General features: G+C 45.6%; 1 protein-coding gene across 1 annotated transcript in view; it reads right to left on the minus strand.

The window, feature by feature from the left end:
* ARHGEF33 (Rho guanine nucleotide exchange factor 33) overlaps positions 1 to 24825 on the minus strand; it is a 51155-nt gene that overhangs the window by 20749 nt on the left and 5581 nt on the right. Inside the window, exons 2-7 of the mRNA XM_060259712.1 lie at positions 17459 to 17508; positions 12673 to 12837; positions 10849 to 10970; positions 10479 to 10618; positions 4910 to 4954; positions 188 to 406 (exon numbers count right to left, since the gene is read on the minus strand). Of these exons, the coding sequence (XP_060115695.1) occupies positions 188 to 406; positions 4910 to 4954; positions 10479 to 10618; positions 10849 to 10970; positions 12673 to 12837; positions 17459 to 17508 (741 nt within the window). The remainder of the gene's footprint in view (positions 1 to 187; positions 407 to 4909; positions 4955 to 10478; positions 10619 to 10848; positions 10971 to 12672; positions 12838 to 17458; positions 17509 to 24825) is intronic.

Consider the following 24825-nt stretch of genomic DNA (forward strand, 5'->3'; position numbering starts at 1 on the left):
TACCATGCTTTTCTACACATGAGAATACCAAAAGAGACCACAGTCTGTCAGGTCAATTTCAAATGGACTGGATCTCAAATCTAAAAAATTGCAATAGGATAAGCAATCTCATGCCCCTACAGCTGACAATTATTATTGTATTCCTTGAAAACCCATAAAACCTTCTGCAATCTACTGCTATTCTTACCTGCAATAGAAGGTTCTCTCAATACATTCTCTATTGAGTTATATTGACTTGGGCTAACTTCTTTTTGCCTGTCAGTTTGTTCCTTTGGAATATGTTCATCACTCCACTCTTTACTGTCTTTGAGCTGTTTCCACACCATGGATGATGAATGACCCTTCAACTGAGCATCAGTTGACATGGAAGGTCTTTCTTCTGTGTCCAGATTTGTACCCATTATCCCTAGAAATTAAAACATGATAGCAGAACTGTTATGTGTTCCTTTAATCCCACATTTTTTTTACTTCATTTATACCCTGCCTTTCTCCCCACTGGAAACAAGGTAGCTTCAGGGCTCTTTTTCTTACAGGAGCTCCTCTGCATTTTAGGCCATGCCCCCCTGATGTAGCCAATCTTCCGAGAGCTTAGAGGGCTCTTCGTACAAGGCCTACTGTAAGGTCCAGGATAGGCTACATCAGGGTGTGTGGCCTAATATGCAAAGGAGCTCCTGCTAGAAAAATCAAATCAAATCAAATTTTATTCTTATATCCCGCCCTCCCCCACCAGAAGGCGGGCTCAGGGCGGCTCACAGACATGACACGTCATGATTTAATTAAGACAGATAAACAACATTTTAAGTATAGTACAGTTACATAAATAGATTAAAATAGATAAAAATAGGTGCTATAAATTCTGTCATCCCAATTACATACTATCAAACATCAGTTTCAGTTACACATAAGATGGCTAAAGTTACGATGATTTAATCAGTTTAGTCTGGTCCTAATTCAAATGCGAGCTGGAAAAGAGAGGTTTTGCAAGCCCTGCGTAGCTTACATGGTTCTCCTCTCCTCCATTTTATCCTCACTACCTGTGAGGTAGGTTAGGCTGAGAGAGTGATTCCATGGCATGAGTAGGGATTCAAACCCAGATCTCCTAAGTCCTAGACTTTCTAACCACCACATCATGCTGACTCACAGCTCATTTAACTAGTATAAAATTCACAATGGAGGATATCTGAGGCTGCTCATACCAACAGTAGCCTGGCTGACTGTGCTGGGAACTGTTTTCTTTAATATCTTTATAAATGATTTTGATAAAGGAATAGGAAAGAAAAGGTCCCCTGTGTAAGCACCAGTAATTTCCGACTCTGGGGTGATATTGCTTTCACAACGTTTTCACGGCAGACTTTTTACGGGGTGGTTTGCCATTGCCTTCCCTAGTCATCTACACTTCCACCCCCCCCCCCCCAGCAAGCTGGGTACTCATTTTACCAACCTTGGAAAGATGGAAGGCTGAGTCAACCTCGAGCCAGCTACCTGAAAACCCAGCTACCACCGGGGATCGAACTCAGGTCGTGAGCAGAGCTTAGGACTGCAATACTGCAGCTTTATCATTCTGTGCCAAAGTTCCAAATGATACTAAATTGGGAGGGGCTGCAAATACAGTAGAAGACAGAGTCAGGACACAGGATGATCTTGACAGGCTGGAAAACTAGGCTAAAACAAATTGAATGGATTTTAACAGGGATAAATGTAAATTTCTGCATTTAGGTAGGAAAAATCCAATGCATAATTATGGGATGAGGAAGACTTGTCTTGACAGTAGTATGTGTGAAAAGGATCTAAGGGTCTTAGTCAACCATACACTGAACATGAGTCAGCAGTATGATGTGAGCTAAAAAGGCAAATTTGGAGCTGTATCAACAGAAATATAGTGTCCAGATCATGTGAAGTGATGATATTGTTCTACTCTGCTCTGGTTAGACCTCACCTGGAGTATTGTGTTCAGTTTTGGGCACTGCAGTTTAAGGAGGATATAGGCAAGCCGGAACGTGTCCAGAGCAAAATTCCCTCTAAGCTGTGGAGTCTTGTGAGCAAAAATTCTACTTTGTGAGCTACTGGCACTAAAGTTGTGGGCGACTGCATAAATCAGTTTGCTCTGGTGCCATTTTTCCTGAGCTAAGACAAAAATGTGTGAGCTGGAGACTAAAAAACTGTGAGCTAGCTCAAACTAACTCAGCTTAGAGAGAACACTGGTCCAGAGGATGGCAACGAAGATGATGAGGGGTCTAGAGATCATCCTACAAGGAAATGCTGAACATGCTGGGTATGAAGGTTGCAAAACCAACGTACTAAATCCGAATAAAAATGTAAATGCCACGATAGATAGGAAAGAATAGTTTGACCATGATCACAGATGGAGAAAGTGGCCCTAAGTTTCAGTAGGAGGATGCCAGTATTGGGGTAGGCTGGAATACCATTGTGGCTACTGCTCACTCCCACAAGTTTTCATAGTGAATGCCAAAAATTAATGAAGATCCCTATTAAATGAACTGGTTTGAAATTTATTAAATACAGCAAAGATTGGAATTTATTAAATGCAGCAAAGATTTATAAAATACATGGAAACTTGGTGAAATTTCAGCATGAACAGAATAATAATAATCATCAGGGCTTTTTTGCAGCAGGAACTCCTATGCATATTAGGCCACCCCCACCCCCCACCCCGCAGATGTAGCCAATCCTCCAAGAGCTTATAGGGCCTACTGTAAGTTCCAGGAGGATTAGCTATATCAGGAATGTATGGCCTAACATGTAAAGGAGTTCATCCTACAGAAAGAGCCCTGATAATAATAATTGTATGCAGGCCCGGCGTGTGGGGTTCTGTCACCTGAGGCAGAACCCCAGCATGCACACCCTCCCCCCCCCAGTAGATTTTTCACATGCACAAAGCACACAGGGCATAATGATGTCACCAAGAGGTGACATCATCACACGGGGTGCTCAGACCTTCCCTCTGCAGCGCTTGGCAGGCGCTGCAGGGGGAAAGTCCCATTTTTTTTTGGCTTTAAGGGGTGGGGAAAGTTCCCCTGACCCCTTAAAGCCAAGAAAAAAAACGCTGGTCAGTTTTCCTCTGCAGTGCTCACCGAGTTTGGCAGGTGCTGCAGAGGGAAAGCCCTGTTTCTTCTTGGCTTTAAGGGGTGGGGGAAGTTCCCCTGACCCTTTAAAGCCAAGAAAAAAATGCTGGTCAGTTTCCCTCTGCAGTGCTTGCCGAGTTTGGCAGGCAGGCGCTGCAGTGGGAAAGCCCCATTTCTTCTTGGCTTTAAGGGGTGGAGGGAGCTCCCCCATCCCTTAAAGCCAAGAAAAAAATGCTGATCGGTTTCCCTCCACAGCGCTCACGAAGTTCAGTGGGCCCTGCAGATGGGAAGTGACAAGGCTCGGGATGGGAAGGGGGAAGGGGGCGCCCACCCCCCGCCTCTGCTGGGAGCTGGTGCCCTAGGCATTTGCCTAGTTTGCCTACTCCCATGCGCTGGCCTTGATTGTATGGCAGTGTGTATAGCATAGCCAGGAGATCCTAAGATTGTCTACAAGCAGAAGTTCAAGGTCTTTTAGTATTATGCACCACTAGCAGGCAAGCTAGACTTGTTTTTAAGGCAAAAAGAGGTTCAGGGGTGGTTTGCCAATTGCCTGCCTCTGAATCACACCCCTAGTACTCCTTGGGGTTGCTCATCCAAATACTAGCCATGGCCAACCCTGTGTAACTTCTGAGATTTGATGAGAACAGGCTAGCCTGGGCTATCCAGGTCAGAACTACATTAACTGAATATGCACATTTGAGAAATGGGGAAAAGAAACAATTATTTTAAGGAGCTTGATTATCATTTGTCAACATAAAATAAAATTTAGATATTAACTCTTATGCATACAACAGTAGCAAAGGAATTTAGGTTGAGGCTAGAGCTCTTGGGGAGAAGCTTGACTTTTCTCCCATGTCATTTCCACATACAATAGAGACTATATGTGTTGGGGAAAGGCATGGGACAGCGGGTGACTCCTCCTTTTCTGCGACATTCTTCCTAATGTTGAGCCAGGAACTCTTTTGATTTAATTTCAACTCATTAGTTCTAGTCCTACCTTCTGGGGCCACAGAAAACAGTTCCACACCATCCTCTATATGATAACTCTTCAAGTACTTGAAGATGGTGATCATATCACCTCCCAACCGCCTCCTCTCCAGACTCTCTCTTCAGACTACCACCTCCCCAGCTCCTTCAACCTTTCTTCATAGGACTTGGTCTCCAGACCCTCACCATCTTCGTTGCCCTCCTCTGGACCCGTTCCAGCTTGTCTATATCCTTCTTAAAATGCAATGCCCAAAACTGAACACAATACCCCAGGTGATGTCTTAACAGAGCAAAGTGATACCATCACTTCACATGATCTGGACACTATACTTCTGTTGATACAGCCCAAAATTGTATTTACCTTTTTAGCCACCGCATCACACTGTTGACTCATCTTCAGTGTATGATCCACTAAGACCCTTAGATCCTTTTCGCACATACTACTGCTAAGACAAGTCTCTCCCATCCTATAACCATGCATTGGATTTTTCCTACCTAAATGCAGAACTTTACATTTATCCCTGTTAAAATTTCATTTTATTGGCTTTATTTCTAGCCTGTCAGGGTCATCCTGTATCCTGTTTCTGTCTTCTACTGTATTTGCAACCCCTTCCAGTTTAGTATCAGTTTAGTATCATTGGCAAATGTAATAAGCATTCCTTCTATTCCTTCATCCAAATCATTGATAAAGATGTTGAACAAAACAGGTCCCAGGCAGATCCTTGAGGCACTCCACTTGTCACTCCTCTCCAAGAGCCCCCATCACTGTTTATTAATATACATAACCTGACCACAGGAAACTCCCCCCCATGCGGCCCCAAAATGTCACATTGATTTACCTTTCACATTTCCTTCTCCTCGTGCCAAAGGTCTGCAATCGGCAACTGGAAAAGAACAATAGAGATCTTTGAGCCATTTATGAAAAGCATCAGTAAAATAAGATCCTTAAATACTTATAGTGTATTAGAAGAGAGCAATGAAGCAACACAATTCAGCAGCTGCCATCTTTATTGATAAGAGTTGGGGGCAAACTAGATGGGACAATAGCACTCTGCTGTAATTATTTGCTGTATTTGTATAACTAGTCTGTTAATTAATATTAGGTCTTGATCACATCAGATCAATTTTTGCTCCTAAGAGAATGATATTGGATGAGAGTTGGGCTCATCTGAGATGATTTTTTTTTTTGGGGGGGGGGGGGACTGAGGAGGAGGAGTACTGGAGCACATGCTTTTCACAGAGAAAGTTCCAGGTTCAATCCCTGGTACCTTTAACAAAAAAATTTCAGACACACCACTTGGGAAAGACCTCTGCTGTTGTGTCTTGCAATTCGGTCCCTGAATTTACAACACAGCGCAAGTGCATACGCGCAGAGGTGACCAGTGGGAAACTGCAGGTCGCCAGACCTAAGGACAAAAATGCACTCCGCCTATGAAGATCTGTGGCGGGAAGTTTAACTGGCCAGGATTGGACCTGGCTAGGTAAGGGGGTTGTTCTGGGAGATGTATATAATCGGGGACCCTGCCCCCCCATGTTTTTTTTGTGATGTACTCGCCAATAAAGCATGTTGCCTTCTAAATGTCTCAGAACTCAGTACATTACACTAACGACAAAGGTGGGATGCTAGCTGGGTCCGCGAACAGCTAGTTTCCCCTGTCGGGAAATCGCCAACCTGGCTGGAGATGAAGAAGGCACGCAGCCCAGAGGGGCAGAAGTGCCCACTGCCGCAACCACAGCTGCTGGAGCGCCCTCCACCGCCACCATGGCAACCCCGAGCGGGATGACAGGCCACATTGTGGAGTTTGACCCCACCAAACCCGAAAAGTGAGATACTTACGCAGAGCGTGCCGACTGCTACCTATGGGCAAACATGATTACGGACGACAGCCAGAAGCGAGACGTGCTCCTGAGTGTCTGTGGGGATGCCACGTTCGAGATCGCCAAAGGTCTCTCTGCCCCTGCAAAAGTCACCGCGAAAACTTACGAGGAGGTAGTCAAACTCCTGACCGGGCATTTCTTACCCCAGCCATCCATCATCGCCCGCCGATTCCTGTTCCACAAGAGGGATCAGGAGGTGGGAGAGATGGCTGCCATCTACCTGGCCGCTCTCTGCCAAATCGCTGGAAACTGCAGCTTCGACTAGCTGGAGGAAGCCCTGCGGGATCGATTTGTCTGGGGCCTCCGGGACGAAAGGCTACAGCAAAAGCTTTTTGCAAAAAATGAGCTGACCCTCCAATTCACCTTCAATGAAGCCACCGCATTTGAGAGAGCCACCAAGGTTCACTCCAGCCCTTGGACGGAAGCGTCCACCACGAGGAGATGGCGTCAGGCGACCACAAGGAGGAAGAGGCACACAAGCTCCGCCGCCAACCAGAAAACGGGCCGAAATCTTCCACCCGGCAGTGAGCTACAAATAGGCCCGCCAGCACCAGCTGTGGAGACCCACACGAGTGACAGAACTGCCCCTACCGCAACGCGGCTTGTAGGAGCTGTGGAAAAGTGGGCCACATCGCGTGCGCTTGAAGGGCCAAGACCAACTGCAAGCACCAGTCCACGCACCGCGACTCGACGTACACTCACATGTCCGCATTGACCAGCGTCCAGGTAATGAATTTGTCCCTGGACACCCCCAATAAGGTCACAGTGTCAGTCCAAATCGAGGGTGCTCCCTGAATAATGGAGCTGGACTCAGGATCCTCCATCTCCATAATATCAGAGGAATTCCTAAGAAAACTCTGCCCCCACTGCTGGCCCCCGTTGCAGCCTGCCGATTTCATACTGCGGGACTTCCAGAAAAACCCCATATGGATGTTGGGATGGGCCACTGTGAGGGTAGAGTTCAATAACTTTAAGGGGGCACTGGACATACTCGTGGTCAAGCGCCAGCTCACCACTTTACTGGGTCTGGCCTGGTTCAGACCTCTGGGCATACAAATAGTCGGGGTGCAGCAGATACAAATGCACAATTTTGAAAATGTGTGTCGTGAGTTCCCGGAGTAAAACCCTTTTTCGATGACGTGTTGATCACTGCCCTGGACACCGAGGAGTTCAGCTGCTGTCTGCGAGAGATACTCCACCGCTTCCACACTGCAGGACTTAAGGTGAAATGAGAGAAGTGCTCTCTCGGGGTTCCTTGGGTGGAGTTCTTGCGGTTTGCAGTGGATGCCGCGGGAATATACCCGACGGCCAACAAGACCAGGGCGATAGTCCACGCCCCAGACCCCACATGCAAGGCGGAGTTACAAAATTTCTTGGGACTCTTGAACTTTTATCATTCCCTCTTGCCCCACAAAGCCGCCCTCGCAGAACCCTTACATAGGCTCCTCGATAAATATGCCCCGTGGGTCTGGGGGGAAAAGCAGGCCGCTGCTTTTCAGGCAGTCAAGAACATCCTGGTTTCCAATGCTGTGCTCCACCATTTTGATGAGTCCCTTCCAGTGATTCTAGCCTGCAACACTTCCCCGTATGGGGTGGGCACCATCCTGGGTCACCAACTTCCAGACGGGAGGGAAGTCCCCATGGCCTACTACTCTCGGACCCTGACTCCCGTGGAGCAGAACTATGCCCAAATTGACAAGGAGGCGTTGGCAATCGTGGCGGGCGTGTACAAATTCAACAACTACCTGTACGGCAGGCGTTTCACGATTGCCACAGACCACAAACCGCTGCTGGGCCTCCTCGCCAAGGACTGCCAGACGCCGCAGATCCTGTCAAAGCGCGTCCTGCTGTGAAACCAGTTCCTCAATTCGTACACGTATAAGCTAGTTCACCACCCCGGCAAAGCAACGGGACATGCAAATGCCCTCAGATGCCTTCCGCTGCCCTCGATGGACCCCGACTCGGCCCCTGCCCACCATGTGATGCTACTGGAGACTCTACGGAAGAAGCCCCTCCACGCCGCTGAGGTAGCTCAGGCCACGGGAAAAGACCACATCCTTGCACGCGTGTTGGACTGGATGGAGAGGGGGTGGCCCACAGACAAACTGGACGCTGATTTCAGGCCATTTGCATCCCACCGGGATGGACTGTCCATACACAAGGGGTGCATTCTCTGGGGAAGCAGGGTGGTGGTTCCCCCCCCCCGCACTTCGGAAGCAAGGTTTTAAATGTTTTGAATGTTTTAAATGCTTATATATTTAAATGCTAATTTAATTTTATGTTTGACTATCTGTTGTGAGCCGCCCTGAATCACCTTCGTGGGAAGGGCGGGATATAAATCATAAATAAATAAACAAATAAATAAATAAATAAATAAAAGCCTTGCATGAGACGCACCCGGGGATAGTACGTGCAAAGGCCCTGGCGCGTAGTTATGTCTGGTGGCTGGGGATGGACGAAGAGAAAGAGGGGTGGGTTAGAAGGTGCCAACTCTGCCAAGAGTCCCGGCCAGATCCGCCCAGTGCCCCCGTCCACAGCTGGGAGTCCAATCGTGTGCCGTGGGGCCATACCAGGGCCAAATATTCTTTATCCTGGTGGACACCTACACAAAGTGGTTGGAGGCGATTCCTGTAGCTTCAACCTCCACCGCGGCCGTGGTCAGAGCCCTACGGAGGGTCTTTTGCACCCACGGGATCCCCGAGACCATAGTCACGGACAATGGTACCGCTTTTACCTCCCGGGACTTCCAGGAGATCCTGAATAGGTACCTCATCCGGCATAAACGGTCTGCTCCCTTTCATCCAGCCACCAATGACCAAGCAGAGTGCATGGTGTGCACCACCAAGGAGGCCCTGGGTCACATAGTGCAGGGGGATTGGGACCACCACCTGGCAGCCTTCATTTTTGGGAACTGAATCACCCGAACCCAGTCACCGGCTTAAGCCCTGCAGAACTGCTCATAGGTTGCATCCCGACAGGTTATATACTAGGTTATATACTAGGGATGCCAGAACCCTGGTCCAGCCAGGGAATCTCCTGGTTTTCAGAGCTCCAATCCACTGGCCCCCAGCTGGCTGACAGGGAAAACTCTACTCCCAAACAGGGAAGTCATTGCATAGTGTCCCTGATGCAATGACATCATTCAGAAGTGATGTCATTGCGTTGCTGATGCTGCATGATGATGCTCTATAGTTTTGTAGCAAAAAAACCACACCTGCATTCAGGATCCCTTCACCGGCAGCAAGGTAGGACCTAGCGACCCTGTCTTGTACCCCACTCTCACTACCTGAAGGAGTCATGGAGAGACTTACATTCATCTTCCCTTCCTCTCCCCACAACACACTGGAAGAACTGAGAGAACTGTGAATGACCCAAGGTCACCCAACTGGCTACATGTGGAGGAGTGGGGATTCAAACCCAGTTCTCCAGATTATAGCTGGCTGACTGTTGGTTGAGACACTAAAATCATATAAAGTCACAAATAGGTTAATTTACAATGACCACTCTAGCAACATTTTGAAGGAAAGAATCAAAATTTTCTTCCAAGGAATTCTACAATAAGAATTCTACATGTGGCAACAAAGAGTTATATGGAGATTACTGATCATGACGAGAACAAACTAGTTAAACTTGCATGGAATGACTTTTTAAACAGAAAGTTGATTGATAGTCACTATATCAACAATATCTATTGTGCTAAACTATATTTAAGTTGTACCTTAACCCCCTGTAAAATAGAAGCTTCTTTCTGGATCCCAAGAGCTCTGTGCTTTGCTGTTTCCCTGGCCAAGATATCTTTTTGTCCAGAGTGTAGATCAGGAGTAGACTGAAACATTAAGACAATCCTAGAGCAAGTTTAAAGTAGTCTCTGTAATACTGCCAATGCTTTCCCCAGACTTGCCTGTGATTGTTTCAAAACCAGCTTCACTACAATATTAAAAAAAAAAAAAATCACAGCAAAGCTGGGGTGGCTGTCATGTGCACAGGAAAGGCCTAACCTTCTCAGCCCCACTCTATCAGCCCCCTCCCCCCGCAGCAATTGTCCTCTCCCTTGCCACCAAAGGTACTTTCCCAATTTTTTCCCCAAAATTGGTGAGTGACATATTGATATAACTTTATGTAACTTTATATCAATTTGTCAATTACCAATTTTAAAATCTCATGAAAAAGCCCCCAGTTGCATGACTGCGGCAAGGGGTTGGGGCATGGAAAATGCATGAAACTTGCCCCATCAAAGCCCCATTGCTTCTGTCAATTGCACAGAATTGACAGAAGCAGTGGCAATGGGGAAAACACCAAAAATCATATGCATGCAGAAGAGGTCAACATCTAACAGTATGTATTAATCTACATTTATTGGCATTTCTTTCTTCACTCTACAATTCAAAATAATAAGGGCTATCTCAACCTCTGTAATTAGCGCTGATCCTCTAAAGTTGGGGGAGGGAGCCAAGGAGAAAGAAGTGTTAGAATATTGCTGCATAGAGTTCACAAGATAGCAAAGCATATAGAATCGAAGGAAATAAATACCTTTCTCATAAGTTGCATTGTGCAAAAGGTTTACAAAATCTTCATTAATTAAAACTGGCTCTGGGAGGTTCAGTGACCGAAAGGGGCTTCCTTGTAGAGGTGTTGGGACTGTTTGTGACCCATGCTCCTCCTTTTGTATTCTTCTGAGAAGAAAGGAAAGAGTGGAAGCAAGACAACCAAAACATATATTTGGAAATACATGTTTAATTTATGATGACACAGATTAATATAACTGATTTTCTATCCAGTAATCTTATATTATGTACTACAGACACAAGTAAGGAAAGTATCAGTTCCAGGTACTGCATAGAAATGGAAGCTCTGACGTTATAAAGACATGGTGCAAACCATTTCAAATTCATTTACTTACTTAGCTTTGAGCTTACGGGACTCTTTCCTTTTCTCTTGCTGCAGCTGCTCAATTTTCTGCTGCATTTCTTCTTGCTTGGTACTGATTTCCTCAATCATGGACTTGGCATCATCAAGCTCCTCCTAATTAAAAAGAGAAATGCTGTCATGTGGCATGGGAAAGGTAATCATGGAAGGTATGATATAGGTCAACAAGAGTGATATATCCTTCTCCTCAAACAAAAAGATAAGTGGAAGGAAGAAATTACTGGGGGTGATTAATGAGTGATTGCCAAGACTGATGAGTTTTATTTGATTGCCTGATGCATTTTATTTTATTCTTTTATTTAATTAGATTTTAGCCCCCCACCCCTTTCCTGCAAACAGGGTTCATGGTGGCTTACAAAAGAAAGGAACATATAACAAATAACTCAAAGTTTAAAACCGGCAATAAAATACATCATGTAAACATCAATAGAACAATCAGTTTCAAGATGTCAATAAAATTTCAGATTTCACAAGTCTCCTGGGTTGAGGGAGGCGGTGCTTGTGGAGAATGGAGGATTCTTTCTTAGGAAAAGCTAATAATTAAGATATAGAAGTGATGATGACCCAGGAGGTTACTTCAACCTTACCAAATTGAAGATAGCACGTAATACTGAGTAATCACAGAGGGTTTTTTGTTTGTTTTACCATAGTGTAAACTCAGCTTAAAGATACCCATACCACTAGATCAGCACTAAATCTTGCTCTGGGTCTTGTACATTAGGCAGATTTTGGCCATCTTTATTTTTTTTTCACCCTTCACATTATCAAATAAATAAATATCTGGAGAGAGGGTATGATTTCCCCACTCCTCCACATGAAGCCTGCTGGGTGACCTTGGGCCAGTCACAGTTCTCTCAGACCTCTCTCAGCCCCGTCTGCCTGACAACATGACTGTGATCGAGAAATGAAAGGAATGTGATTATAAACTGCTTTGAGACTCTTTAGCATAGAGAAAAGCAAGGCATAAAAACCTACTCTTCTTCTTTTCCATAGTTACAGTTATGGGAGTTCAGGGGCGGGAAGCATGCTGAGGACAATATAGATGCTAGCCCAAAAATGCCCCCACAGCTAGCTAGTTTTTTCCCATTCAAATGACCCACTTCAAAATCTGGCAAAACTGATTATGGAAGAACTTGCCAATAAGACACATATATGTATGTCTACAAGGCTTTTTTTTTTTGTAGAAAGAGCCCAGCAGGAACAAATTTGCATATTAGGCCACATCCCCTGACATCACCATTGTTTCACACAGGGCTTTTTTGTAGAAAAAGCCCAGCATGAACTCAGTTGCATCTTAAATAATAATAATAATAATACATTTTTATTTATACCCCGCCCTCCCCACCGAAGCAGGCTCAGGGTGGCACATCATTAGGCCACAGCTGACGCCAAGCCAGCTGGAACTGTGTTCCTGTGTGTTCCTGCTCAAAAAAATCCCTGTATACCCCTGATGTTGCCAATCCTTCTGGAGCTTACTGTAGGCCCTTTACTAAGAGCCCTGTAAGAGAACTGGCTACATCAGGGAGGTGTGGCCTAATATGCAAAGGAGTTCTTTGTCTTGTCAGCCACCAGCGAGCCTGCAGCAGACGTGGTCTGTTGCACCCTTCTTAGGTCTTCGTTCGCGAAGCCAGGCCGAGAGAGAGAGAGATCTTTCTATAAAAATAAAGCCCTGCCTGTATTCTACATCTCCATGCTATATGGTCTGACTGCCTCTTCTACTCCTCAAACAGGTCTATTTTGATATGATCTGAATCTTTTAAAATTAGAATGGGACAAGTTATCAGCACATATGGCCTACCTTGAAACAGTTCAAAGAATTCTTCATCTCTGCCACTTTCTCCTCCATTGCACATCGGCAACTTTGAACTTTCTCCTCAAGAGCATACTCCCCATGTTGAATTCTTGAAAGTTCCTGCATTGCTTCAGTGAAACCAGTTTTAAGTTCAGAAGCCAGGGCCTGCAACTGAATAAACCAGAGTGAATATCAGTTGTGAATGCCATTGAAAACATGGTAGCTTAACCCAACTCCAACCCGCCACAGAAAGTCACTATTATAAAGTGAGTTCAACCAGTCATGGAGTAAACAACCATTTATTGAACAGAGCAGAACTGAGAATGAAAGGCAATAGGCCGGCACTATATACACTGGGGTTTGTTAAACACGCCCCTGGAAGTTGATGGCAATCCACCTGATTGGTCTCTCCAGGATCCTTCATTTTCATTTCCTTGAAGAAATGTCTTGCGTCCTGATTGGCCAGTTCGAATGAACAGCCACTCGGAATATAGGCATCAGGATCCTGGAGGGCTATGAAGCATGCTTCAGTTAACCATACTAACTATATACAGTATAAGAGTCAGTAGTACAATACAACTCAATACATAACGGTCACCTTATAAAATGTCCTTTAATTGTGTCTTATAATTGGACACAAGCATTCTCAGACTATCATATGTTCCATCAGCAGAAGAAATTAGAAGTAGATAAGGCATGAGAATATTTTCCTGTTCCGGAAACCTTATTCCTGGACTACTGGAAAACTCACACCATATATTTGATGAAAGAACTTGAGGAACTGGCCATACCTTTCCAGTGTCTTCGCCACAACTCTGAGGGCTAGACAAAACTATGCACTGTGAATTAAAAGATTTCTTCTGTTACTGGCTTAACTTAATACATCATGTTAGATTTATACCAAGCCTTCACATTTTGTGATCCAGGAAACTGAACTCTGCCCCCTGACATCATGGTCTGGCAGAGGCTTATGACACACACACAGAGTCAGTTTTTGCAGCCCTATACAAACAGCACAACCTCACTCCACCTTATCAAACCTCTGGTGAGCAGAATTAGCACGATGAGCCACAAGTTGTATGGGTCTGGTTGATACTGTGCAGTTTGTAGCACACAGTTGTGTTTAAGAAGAAGAAGAAGATATTAGATTTATATCCCGCCCTCCACTCTGAAGAGTCTCAGAGCAGCTCACAATCTCCTTTACCTTTCTCCCCCACAACAGACACCCTGTGAGGTGGGTGGGGCTGGAGGGCTCTCACAGCAGCTGCCCTTTCAAGGACAACTTCTGCCAGAGCTATGGCTGACCCAAGGCCATGCTAGCAGGTGCAAGTGGAGGAGTGGGGAATCAAACCTGGTTCTCCCAGATAAGAGTCCGTGCACTTAACCACTACACCAAACTGGCTCTCCAGTTGTCTAAGAGACAAGAGGCAGGGATAAGGCATCTCTGATCTCCTGAGAGGAAGATCAGCACCTCTAGCCCTAGGGGAATTCTGTCTACCAACTAGGCTTGCCAATCCCCAGGTCCCAGCGGGGGTTCTTCCGCTTTCCCAGGCTCCTTCCTGCCACCAGTCAGCTGGCCGGCGGAGGGAAGCCCTGCCCCCAAAGCCACCATGTGACTTTCCCCCTCTGGAGGCTCCAGTCTCCAATTGGAAAGGCTTCCTCTTGGAATGGGGTGTATGTGTTACTTGGAAGAAGTTGACTGCAACTCATGAGTAGAGAGGCCAATTCCTCACTTCAGAGTCGCCAGAAACAGGAGGGGGGGAGGAACGTCTGCTGAGCACTTCATTATTCGCCTATGTGGAGATCAATTCTCATAGGATATAATGGGGAATTGATCTGGAGGTTTCGGGGGCTCTGGGGGAGCTGTTTTTTGAGGTAGAGGCACCAAATTTTCAATATAGTATCTAGTGCCTCTCCCCAAAGAACCCCCCAAGTTTCAAAACGATTGGACCAGGGGGTCCAATTCTATGAGCCCCAAAAGAAGGGAATTGAAAACAAATCAGCCAGTATCATAATGCCCCTGTATAAATCGATGGTGCGGTCTCATTTGGAGTACTGTGTGCAGTTCTGGTCACCGCACCTCAAAAAGGATATTATAGCATTGGAAAAAGTGCAGAAAAGGGCAACTAGAATGATTCAAGGGTTGGAACACTTTTCCTATGAAGAAAGGTTGAAATGCTTGGGGCTCTTTAGCTTGGAGAAAGTCGACTGCGGGGTGACATGATAGAGGTTTACAAGATTATGCATGGGATGGAGAAAGTAGAGAAAGAAGTACTTTTCTCCCTTTCTCACAATACAAGAACTCGTGGGCATTCGATGAAATTGCTGAGCAGTCGGGTTAAAATGAATAAAAGGAAGTACTTCTTCACCCAAAGGGTGATTAACATGTGGAATTCACTGCCACAGGAGGTGGGTGACACAGAGTGTTGGACTGGATGGACCATTGGCCTGATCCAACATGGCTTCTCTTATGTTCTTATGTTCTTACTACCAACATGTATGGGAATGGCACAGAAAAATGAAAATAGAGCAGGACCTCCTTTTCCTGTACAGCAGCACAACCAGAGGTTTTTAGCTTTGGATTGCTGGCTGAGTGAACCTGTGGGGTCACAGTTTTACAGAAAGGGGCCATTTTAAAGGATTAAGAATTTTAAAAAGCAGTGAGATACTGTAAACTCTCTATGGAATAATGGAAATTGTCACTAATTACCACAGAATCTAATAACTACAGAGCGTTCTGATAAGCTAACTTTCAAAGTAGATCCTCCACAAACTAGCAAGCATACATACCACTCATGTATCCCTGCCAGATGCAGAAAATAGATACTTACATATTTGCTCACAGTTAAAGAATGGTCAGCTCAAGCAAGTGAGCCACACTACTACATGCTTCATGGTGGGCTGCCTGGTAAGGATGGAAAATCAAGGGACATTGCCTGATTGGAGCAGGGTATAAAATTCCTTCCCAACCTGAAATATGGGAATTATTTATACAAAGAGGAAGAAGCAAAATTAAGAGCACCATCCTAAGCAGAATTACACCCTTGAAGCCCGTTGGCTCTGTTAGGATGGCACTGTAATTCACCTAATCGTCCTAAGGTAAATGTTTCTGGCTTTCTAATGCATCAACTGCATCAAACATCCAGATTTTAGTATGCCATCTGTTTTGCCTCAGAAGAATGGAGAAAGGGAACCAAATAGAAAAAAGGTTCCTGCTCAAAAAATAAAATACCCTTGTATGCATCAGATAGGTGACTGTCTTTCTATTTTAAAAAACAAGTACATCTGTTTGCTTGTATTTCATTCCCACCCCCCCATTCCAATTACAAGCACTTAACAACTGTTGCAAAATTGCTCCAAAGACTGGGTTGGTGAAGGCATACTGGTAATATCATTGGCTCTGGGCAACTGATGCTCTCCAGAACCAACTTTTCCCGAGGGTGAAACTAACCACACTGGAAACCTGCAGAACCATTCCCCACCCCACCCCCAGAGCTCCAGTTTAGAGAGAAAAGACACACTTAAATTGCATTAAAATCAATGAGTTAATAGGGATGAATGTTGCTCATTGACGTCAATGGGATATGTTTGTTTAACTTACACTGGGTGGGAGTCTTAGAGAGTAGTCCTAAACAGGTCTAGCCAGTGAGACTTACTCAGAAGAAAATGGGTTTAGGATTGCATTGACAGATGGTAATTCCAGCCTGCCATTGTAATCATAAATTGGGGTTATGTGAGGAATCGCACAGGGGAATATATAAGTAGGACATTCCCCTCTCCCTCACATTAGGTGATGCAACCTGCCTGAACTCTGTGGCTAGATTAATAGCTTCTTGCTCATCTCCTGCCTTTTCTGCAGGTAGTCTTGTTTTGCTGGAGGTTGGCAACCCAGCTGGAACCCATAGAATAAAAAGCAGTTAGAGGGTGACTGTAAAAACAGCTCAGAAAAACAATTGCAAGGAAGGGGCTGATCTTTCACACACACACACACACACACACATCACAATTTCCTAATATTGCTTTTATCTTTAAAAAGCTTTCATGAGTTTATGACAGGTCTAATTTCCTCTGGATTACAAACACACATGAAAATCCAATGCACATAAGTGGCTTCTGAATAGGACAGGATAGTTCTATGGGTGCATCAGAAACCTTGGGCACCTGCAGGACATTATTGTAATAATACATTAATGTATTAGTTAACAGATTACAGGATTAACAGAGCTATCCTAAAACCCATTTGAACCCATTGATGTTAGTGGATTTAGAAGAACATAAATCTGTTTAGGATTACACACTAAGGCACTCGCATATAAAGTTCTGCTATCACTAACCCATACTGGAAATGATGAAAAGAAAACCTGAGTGCTTGGACATATAGCCCACCCATCCAATAGGAGGTGCTGCAACCAATATTACATCTGATTTGGTCAATGAACTGGAAATGCAGCTCCAAGACATATGTCAAAGGACTGAGGGAGGAGTCAGAAATAGTAGCACAAGTGTCTGTAGTGTTATCAATAAAACCTGTCATTGAAATCTGACTTCTGCATTATTTGAATATTCAGAGATCTATTAAAACAAAGCAAATATTTAAAAAAAACAACCTGTAAATCACAGTATTTTGAATGTGCCTTTCAATATATTTTCTTTGTTAATTCCTAACAACATTTACATCTATGCATTTTCCCCCCTGTGGAGCTGTTGTTGTTTTTTTTGAATCAGCAGTATCTAAAATCCTACTAATTCCTTAAAAACTGGGGATTATATGGAACATCTTGTACATTTTTACCTGGGCAATCTGTGTTGAAGGGTTAATCACTGGCACACTTTCAATTTCTCCTGTGGGAATAAAGAACTTCAGTCAATTAACGGGACTTATTAGGCTTACTATATATAAAATGGAGGCATAGTGACTTGCAATCTACTTTAGATGCATATCTTCCTTTTCTGTTCTAGAACATACAGTCCTGCTTTGCAGATGTCACATCTTTTGCACAATCTGCCACAATTATGAACAAAGGAATTTCTGCAGTAACATATATCCAGTTTAGTTTTATTCAGTCTTGGGGAAGTGGCTAATGCTGTTAGCAAAGCTGCAGCTTGGGTGATTGGGTAATTGGAAAGGGTAGGGAACAACCAGCTCCAGAACTGATTTTGTGAAGTGTAACTTCAACAATCAGAGCAACAGATTGGTTGAACTCACTCCAAATTTTCACTACACAAGACTAACCACCTTGCCAAACATAATTTCCTGGTGATCCTGAAATCAGCAAAGGAAGATCTCATGCTGGGCTCCTGGATGAGTTTCAACCTTAGACGTGCAATAGCTCAAAGCAAATCTATTCATCTTCGCTTACAGATGATAAACTGACTCTTCAACAGTGTTTAAGTTCCCAGATGGATCTAAGTGAAGGATGTTAAATAGGGTTGCCAACCTCCAGGTGTGTGTGGAGATCTCCTGAAGAGATCTGTTCCCCAGAGAAAATGGCTGCTTTGGAGGGTGAACAATATGGAATTATGGAACTTAAAATAAAACATGCTTAAAATATTAGCACTCATTGGTCTTAAAGGTACTTCCTTTGTATCCCTCTCACGGGATCCAGGGAACTGGGCAAAGGAAGTACTGGTTCTTTCCAGGAGGGACCAGGAGGGGGAGGAGCCTCAGCCAATAGAAGGAAGAGTGGCTTGGCTCAGTAGCTCTACTATGCAAGGGAGGAGACAAAGCCAATGGAAAAAATAGAGCTTTTGCTCTGAAGCTCCCATGCAACTGAGCAAGCCTTGCAAAGCAAGCTGCTATGTAGAAGGAAGCAAGAGAGAGGGAGGAGGCAGACAACAGCCAGTTGCTCAGGGGCCTGATAGGAGCCCTCCGGGGGCCTGATTTGCCCCCCAGGCTGCATGTTTTGACCCCTGATAGACTTACAGACCTGCTAACATCACTAACACTAAATCATGACCCTTTGGACTCTATTCTCTGTTTTATATTTGCTCTTTGCCATTTCCTGGTCTGTTATTCTCTACTGGATTAAAAGGTCAGGTCTCTACACCACAGACTTACTGATCTGATAGTAATTCCCCCACCCCTCTTTCTGGGGTGAAGGCAGCATTCTTTGGATTCAATTTACAGTTTTTAAGATTCCTTGGGGAAAGCCTTGTCAGTTAAACTGGCATAAAACCAGCATACGGTAGATCTATTCTATCACCTGCTTGGGTGAAATAACAGGAAGCGAAGATTGAGGATTTGCCAGAATTGTGCATGAGCTATAATTGTCTTTCAGTGACAGAGCCTAAGATTAATTATATTTGTCCTCAGAGGGCCTGGATTTCCTTAAGAAACAGGGCACTTTTGTAATAGCTTGGTCACAGAGCCGATGCCCTCTTTCCGCTGAATATGACATAATTCCTCATGAGAGGCAGTCACTAGAAACAGAAGAATATTAGGACATTTTGCTTCTCTGTTTCCACCCCTCCTCCCCAGTACAGATAAGGATTTCTTCCTCTTTAGCAGGTCTGAGATGTGATTGGGTACATGACATATTCCCCACTACCTAAGATATTAAATTTATCACTCTTCTCTTTGAAAGGACCACTTTTCTTTGAAACTAGCCACAACTGTAGAAGGGATTCTGAACAGAAGAAGAGTTGGATTTACACCACACCCTTTACTCAGTCTCAGAGCAGCCTACAATCTGCTTCCCTTCCTCTCCCCACAACAGATACCTTGTGATGTAGGTGGAGCAGATAACTGCTCTGAGACAATTGCTCTTGAGAGGATAGCTCTGAGATATCTGTGACTGGCCCAAGGTCACCCATAGCTGGACTGGCTGCATGTGGAGGAATGGGGAATCAAACCCAGTTCTCCAGATTAGAGTCCCCCATTTTTAACCATCACACCAAACAGGCTCTCTTAACCACTACACCAAACTGAATAGGGTTAACATGCAAAAAAAGAAGTTTTCAATAGTCAATGGATTTTAAAATATGAAGTTGCTCTATCAGTCAGACCATTGGTCCATATAACTTTTCTCTCTAATTAACAATAGCTATCCAGGGTGCTGAGCAGTTGATGATGTCGTAGACTGAACCTAGGATCTCCTTCATGCAAAAAAACAAAACATAGGTAGTTCTGTCATATATTGTCAGACCACTGGCCCATTTCCCTGGCTAGCAGGGGCTTTCCAAGGCTTCAGGTAAAGATAATTCTTTCCTGCTACCTGAAATCTTTTTCACCAGAAATGCTAAGAACTGAACTTGGGACCTTAAGCATGCACAGCATATGCTCTACTCCTGAACCATGGCTCTTGCCTGATTTCTTTTTTCCTTTGCTTTGCTTTCTAACATGACCTGAAGGATCCCAGCATTTGGGGTAAGGAAGAAAATTTTGTCATAACAAATAATATAATGTGGATTTTCCCTAATAAATATAATTAAAGAATTGTACTAGCAAACATTCTGGAAATAAAGGGAACTTTTCTGAACTGCTGAAAACTGGGACTTTGATTCATTTGAAGTCCTACCTTTCATCAATTATCCTCCTTTATCCTCTGTAGTTCTATGCCTTTCCTCCTGATTTGTCATTTAAAGACTCTCTGGCAAAGGTATCTATTTCTCAAATATTCATACTAATTTTGCTACAGTGAAAGCACTAAAGTTGCTAGCAGCATATCATACAATAATAAAATTACTACAACCATCTTGGTGGTGGAAAGTGCCATCAAGTTACAACTGACTTAAGGCAAGCACTTTGGGTTTTCAATACAAGAGACTTTCAGAGGTGATTTGTCATTGCCTGCCTCCAGGTTGCTATCCTACTATTCCTTGGCGATCTCCCATCCAAATACTAGCCAGGACCAACCCTGCTTAGCCTCCAAGATCTCATGAGATCAGGGTGCTATGCAGATCAGGGCACAACCATATTATATAAAATTAAGCTTTTGAAGCATCAGGGTTTTTTTTCTGAAAAAAGAGTTGCTGGAACTCTCAAGGGGGAAATGAAAGAGAAACACACAGGTGCCCCTCATGAACATTTAAACATTTCTTGATAATATTGTTTCCACTAAGAGGTTCTGGAACTCTGTTCCACCTTATTCCCCCAGAAAAAAGGCCCTGACGAGCATAATATATCTATATGAATGACAAGCAGTTGATTTAGGATACGTTAAAGCTTTCTGAATAGTACAGTAATAATCTTTCTCCTAAAAGCCTAGGATTGAGGAAAACATTCTTTCTTGGGAGGAGGTCTCCAAACTGGGCAGCCACATAACCTGAAGGTTTAATATAGAACTTCACAGATTTACCCAGACCAATGGAATTGGGGTCAGGACCTCCCCAAGTTTCCAGTCCCCATGCATGTGGAAACAGAAGCAACAACCTGAGCATATGTTCAAAATCATTACAGTTGTGGGAACTGGAAACTTCAGTCCATGCTGGTTCTACTGATCCAGATCAGGTAGGATGTGGCACTCAGTACTTATGCCTTCCTCCTCTTCCTCAGGTTATCCTCTAGGGTTGTAAGTCTGACTCAGAAAATACCTGGGGACTTTGGGGTGGAGCCAGGAGACTTTCTCATTCCCTCAAATAAATAAATAAAAACACAGCAGTGCAGTTTCCCTAAATACAGTCTTCATTTCCTCAACTCCCAGCTGCTGGATGCAATTCCACTCTCTCTAATTGGTTATTTCTTTGCAGGATGTTATTTCAATTAATTGAAAGCTTCCTGGAATGAATTTGTTTATCACTAGTGAAGCGGGCCTGGGTGCACAGATAATTTGTTTTGGTTTTACTGGTCATATAAAATGTTAATATCATCACCTCCCACAGTTCCCATGAATTAGTTTCATACATATGTAGAAATAACATTTCTAGAAGAGAAATGTGATATATCTACAGTCTCAACTATATCACTTGAAACCTCAAGTACTGTAAGACAGAGCATCACGTTCTCAGGGTGCAGGCAGGCAGGAGTCCAAAGCCAGTCCAAGGTCAAAGTCCAGAAAGTCAAGCAGGAGCCAAGTCACCAATGCAGACTCACAAACCGGAATGAGAAGTCAATGTCCAAAAGGTCAGGGTGCCAAGGAAATCAAGCAGGACAGGATCAGGAAGGACCGTGGATGCAAGCCAGAGAATAGACTTGTTGCTTTCACAAGGTTACCAGGTCCTGGGTGGGAGCTATATGGGAGTCTCAATCAGCCTGCTCCCTGGATGGCAGTGACTCTGCTAGAACTCAGGGCTGAGAGATCTGAAGCATCAGCATACCTCATGTCTTTGCTCTGAAAGTTCTTTCTGGAGCCTGCTTCGAGCTCTTGAGATGGGAGGAGGAGCGCTTGGAGGAGATTGATCATCAACAGCTGACACTGGTGCCTGGAGAGTGATAGATGGGTCAGCTGCTGTTTGTTCAGCTGAGGAACTGGCTGACAACTCTTCTAGGTCTATTAACCCTTATAGCTCCTCCTCGTCAGGGCTCATGACACTATTCCCCCCTGCAGGACCCCCCCACAGACGGGCCAAGCCGGTCAGGGTAGGCCGTGTGGAACTGCTGCACAAGGTCAGGGGCGTGTAGGTTGTCTGCGGGTTCCCATGAACAGTCCTTGGGGCCATAGCCTTCCCAATCCACGGTGGATTTGGGAGTCCATGAGCTGGTGGACCTCATATTCCTCCTCGCCATCAACCAGGACAGGAGGCGGCGGCGCTGGAGGCGGTGGTTGGATGGGATCCGGTGGTGTAGCAGGAACAAGGAGGGACCGGTGGAAGACCAGGTGGATGCGGAGGGTGGCCGGCAGCTGTAGCCGGAAAGCAACGGGGTTGCTTTGGTCCATGATCAAGTAAGGCCCCACGAAGCGAGGGTCCAGCTTGCAAGACCGACCAGGCCGACACAGGTAATGGAGAGCCAGACGTGGTCCCTGAGCTTCAGTGGGGGCCCTATCTGTCGCTTTTGGTTGGTGGCTGTCTTGCAGGCCTCTTTAGCCTGTAGAAGCTGCTCTTGGAGCAAGTCTTGGAGAGCCCAGAGTTCCTGCAGGTGCGCATCAGCAGCAGGGACTGCTGTGGGGGGCAGGACTGCGGGGAAGAAGCTAGAGTGGTACCCATAGGTGGCAGAAAATGGGGTCTGTTGCGTAGACGTATGTACGGTGCTGTTGTAGGCAAACTCAGCCAGGGGTAGCAAGGCGGTCCAGTCATCCTGCTGGTAGCTGGTGTAACAACGCTGGGTAATGCAGGAGCGGCTCGGTGGTGAAGCAGGTTTTCAGGATGGTGAAGGCATGGTTTGCCTCTGGAGTCCAGTGAAATGGCTCTTTGGGCCGGAGGAGCTGGGTCAGAAGCGGTGTTACGTCTGCATAGGTAGGGATGAACTGGCTGTAATAATTGGAAAAGCCAAGGAACCGCTGTACGTCCTTGTGGTTCCGCAGCATCTGCCAGGTCAGGACTGCCTTGACTTTGTTCAGGTCCATCCAAGTCCCATGGGGTGAGGCGATGTGGCCAAGGAACTCAACTGCTGTTAAGTCGAAGGCACACTTCTCTAGCTTGGCATAGAGACCATGCTCGCACAGGCATTGCAGGACCTGGCAGACGTGCCCTGTGTGCTGGGCGGGGCTTTGGGAATAAATTGAAATGTCATCTAAATATATGATCACAAAGCGGTTGAGCAGGTTGCGGAAGACGTTGTTCATCAGCCTTTGGAAGACAGTAGGGGCATTGGTCAGGCCGAAGGGCATCATGAGATACTCATACTGGCCATAGCGGGTCCCGAAAGCCATCTTCCATTCATCTCCTGCACAGATCCGCACTAAGTTGTATGCACCCTGGAGGTCCAGCTTGGTATAGACCTGGTGATTTTGTTCAGGGTCCAGTAGTCATTGCAGGGCCGGAACTCGCCGCCTTTCTTCTTGACAAAGAGAACAGGGGCGGACAGCAGGGACGTGGATGGCCAGATGAAACCCTGTTCCAGGTTTTTGGTGAGGAAGTCCCACAGGGCTGCTAGCTCTGGTTCAGACATGGGATAGAGCTGCCCTATAGGCAGGGATGCCCCTGGTACCAAATTGATGGCGCAGTCATAAGGCCGGTGCAGGGGAAGCTAGTCGGTCCCCTTTTCCTCAAAGACATCGGCAAAGTCTGTGTAGGTCGGGGGCAGTAGAGGACCAGCAGCCGGGATGGCAGCAGCCAGGGTGGCTGACCGGGCCTGGTGAGGACAAGGGTCCTTGAAGCTCAACTTTCTCTATGCCCAGTCCATGAGGGGGTTGTGCTTTACAAGCCAGGAGAGTCCCAGAATGAGGGGAAAGCGAGGCATACGAGCAACATCGAATTGTACTTGCTCTTGATGGTGTTGGATCTGGAGCGGGACCGGGCGGGTCGCCTAGGTCACCGGAGCGGAGGAGGAGCCCGTCGATGGCTTTGACCAGGGTCGGGGTGTCTTTGTCCTGCACTGGGATCTGGTGTTGCTTCACAAAGGCCATGTTGACGAAGCAGCAAGTGGCCCCAGAGTTGACCATGGCGTAGATGAACAGCCAGTGCTCGTCCAGCAAGCCGAGTGTGATCGGTACGAGGTACGGGCCCTGACCAGTAACGCAGGGTTCAAGGGACCCGGCTAGGTGCCCCAAGTTGTGGGGTCCACTCAGACTTGGGGCTGGTCTTTTATTGGTGGCTGTGGCATGGTACTGAGCTGGGTGCGCTTGGCGGGGCAGCCGGAGGAAAAGTGCCCTGCCCCTCCAGAGTACAGGCAGAGATTCTATGAGTTGCGCCATGATTTTTCCTTGGTGGTGAGCCGTGACCATGCAGCCCCGAGTTGCATGGGCTCGGGGTCATCAGTCTTGGGACTCTTGTGCATCAGGGTTGTCACCATTGCCATATGATCCAGAAAGCCCAGGTAGTCAGTCAGCAGGGACGATGGGGCTAGAAGCAAGTGGGAAGCCCATTTAGCTACCTGCCCCTTTAAGAGGCTGACAATGAACCATACCTTGGTCTTGTCGTTGGGGAAGTCTCTGTCAAGACGTGGAACTTCAAATAAAGACGGATCATAATGTTGTAAAATTAATCCATTTATTTGAGAACAAACATGCTAGTTAGGAGGCAAATTGAGTTTGATGCCCTTCAAGGCTGAAACCAATCTTTTCTACATTTCAAAGCAGGAAACAATACAGCCTTTTCACACCCCCGAAGACAGTCGGTGCT

Source organism: Heteronotia binoei, chromosome 1, assembly GCF_032191835.1.
Source record: "Heteronotia binoei isolate CCM8104 ecotype False Entrance Well chromosome 1, APGP_CSIRO_Hbin_v1, whole genome shotgun sequence".
Classification (NCBI taxonomy): Eukaryota; Metazoa; Chordata; class Lepidosauria; order Squamata; family Gekkonidae; genus Heteronotia; species Heteronotia binoei.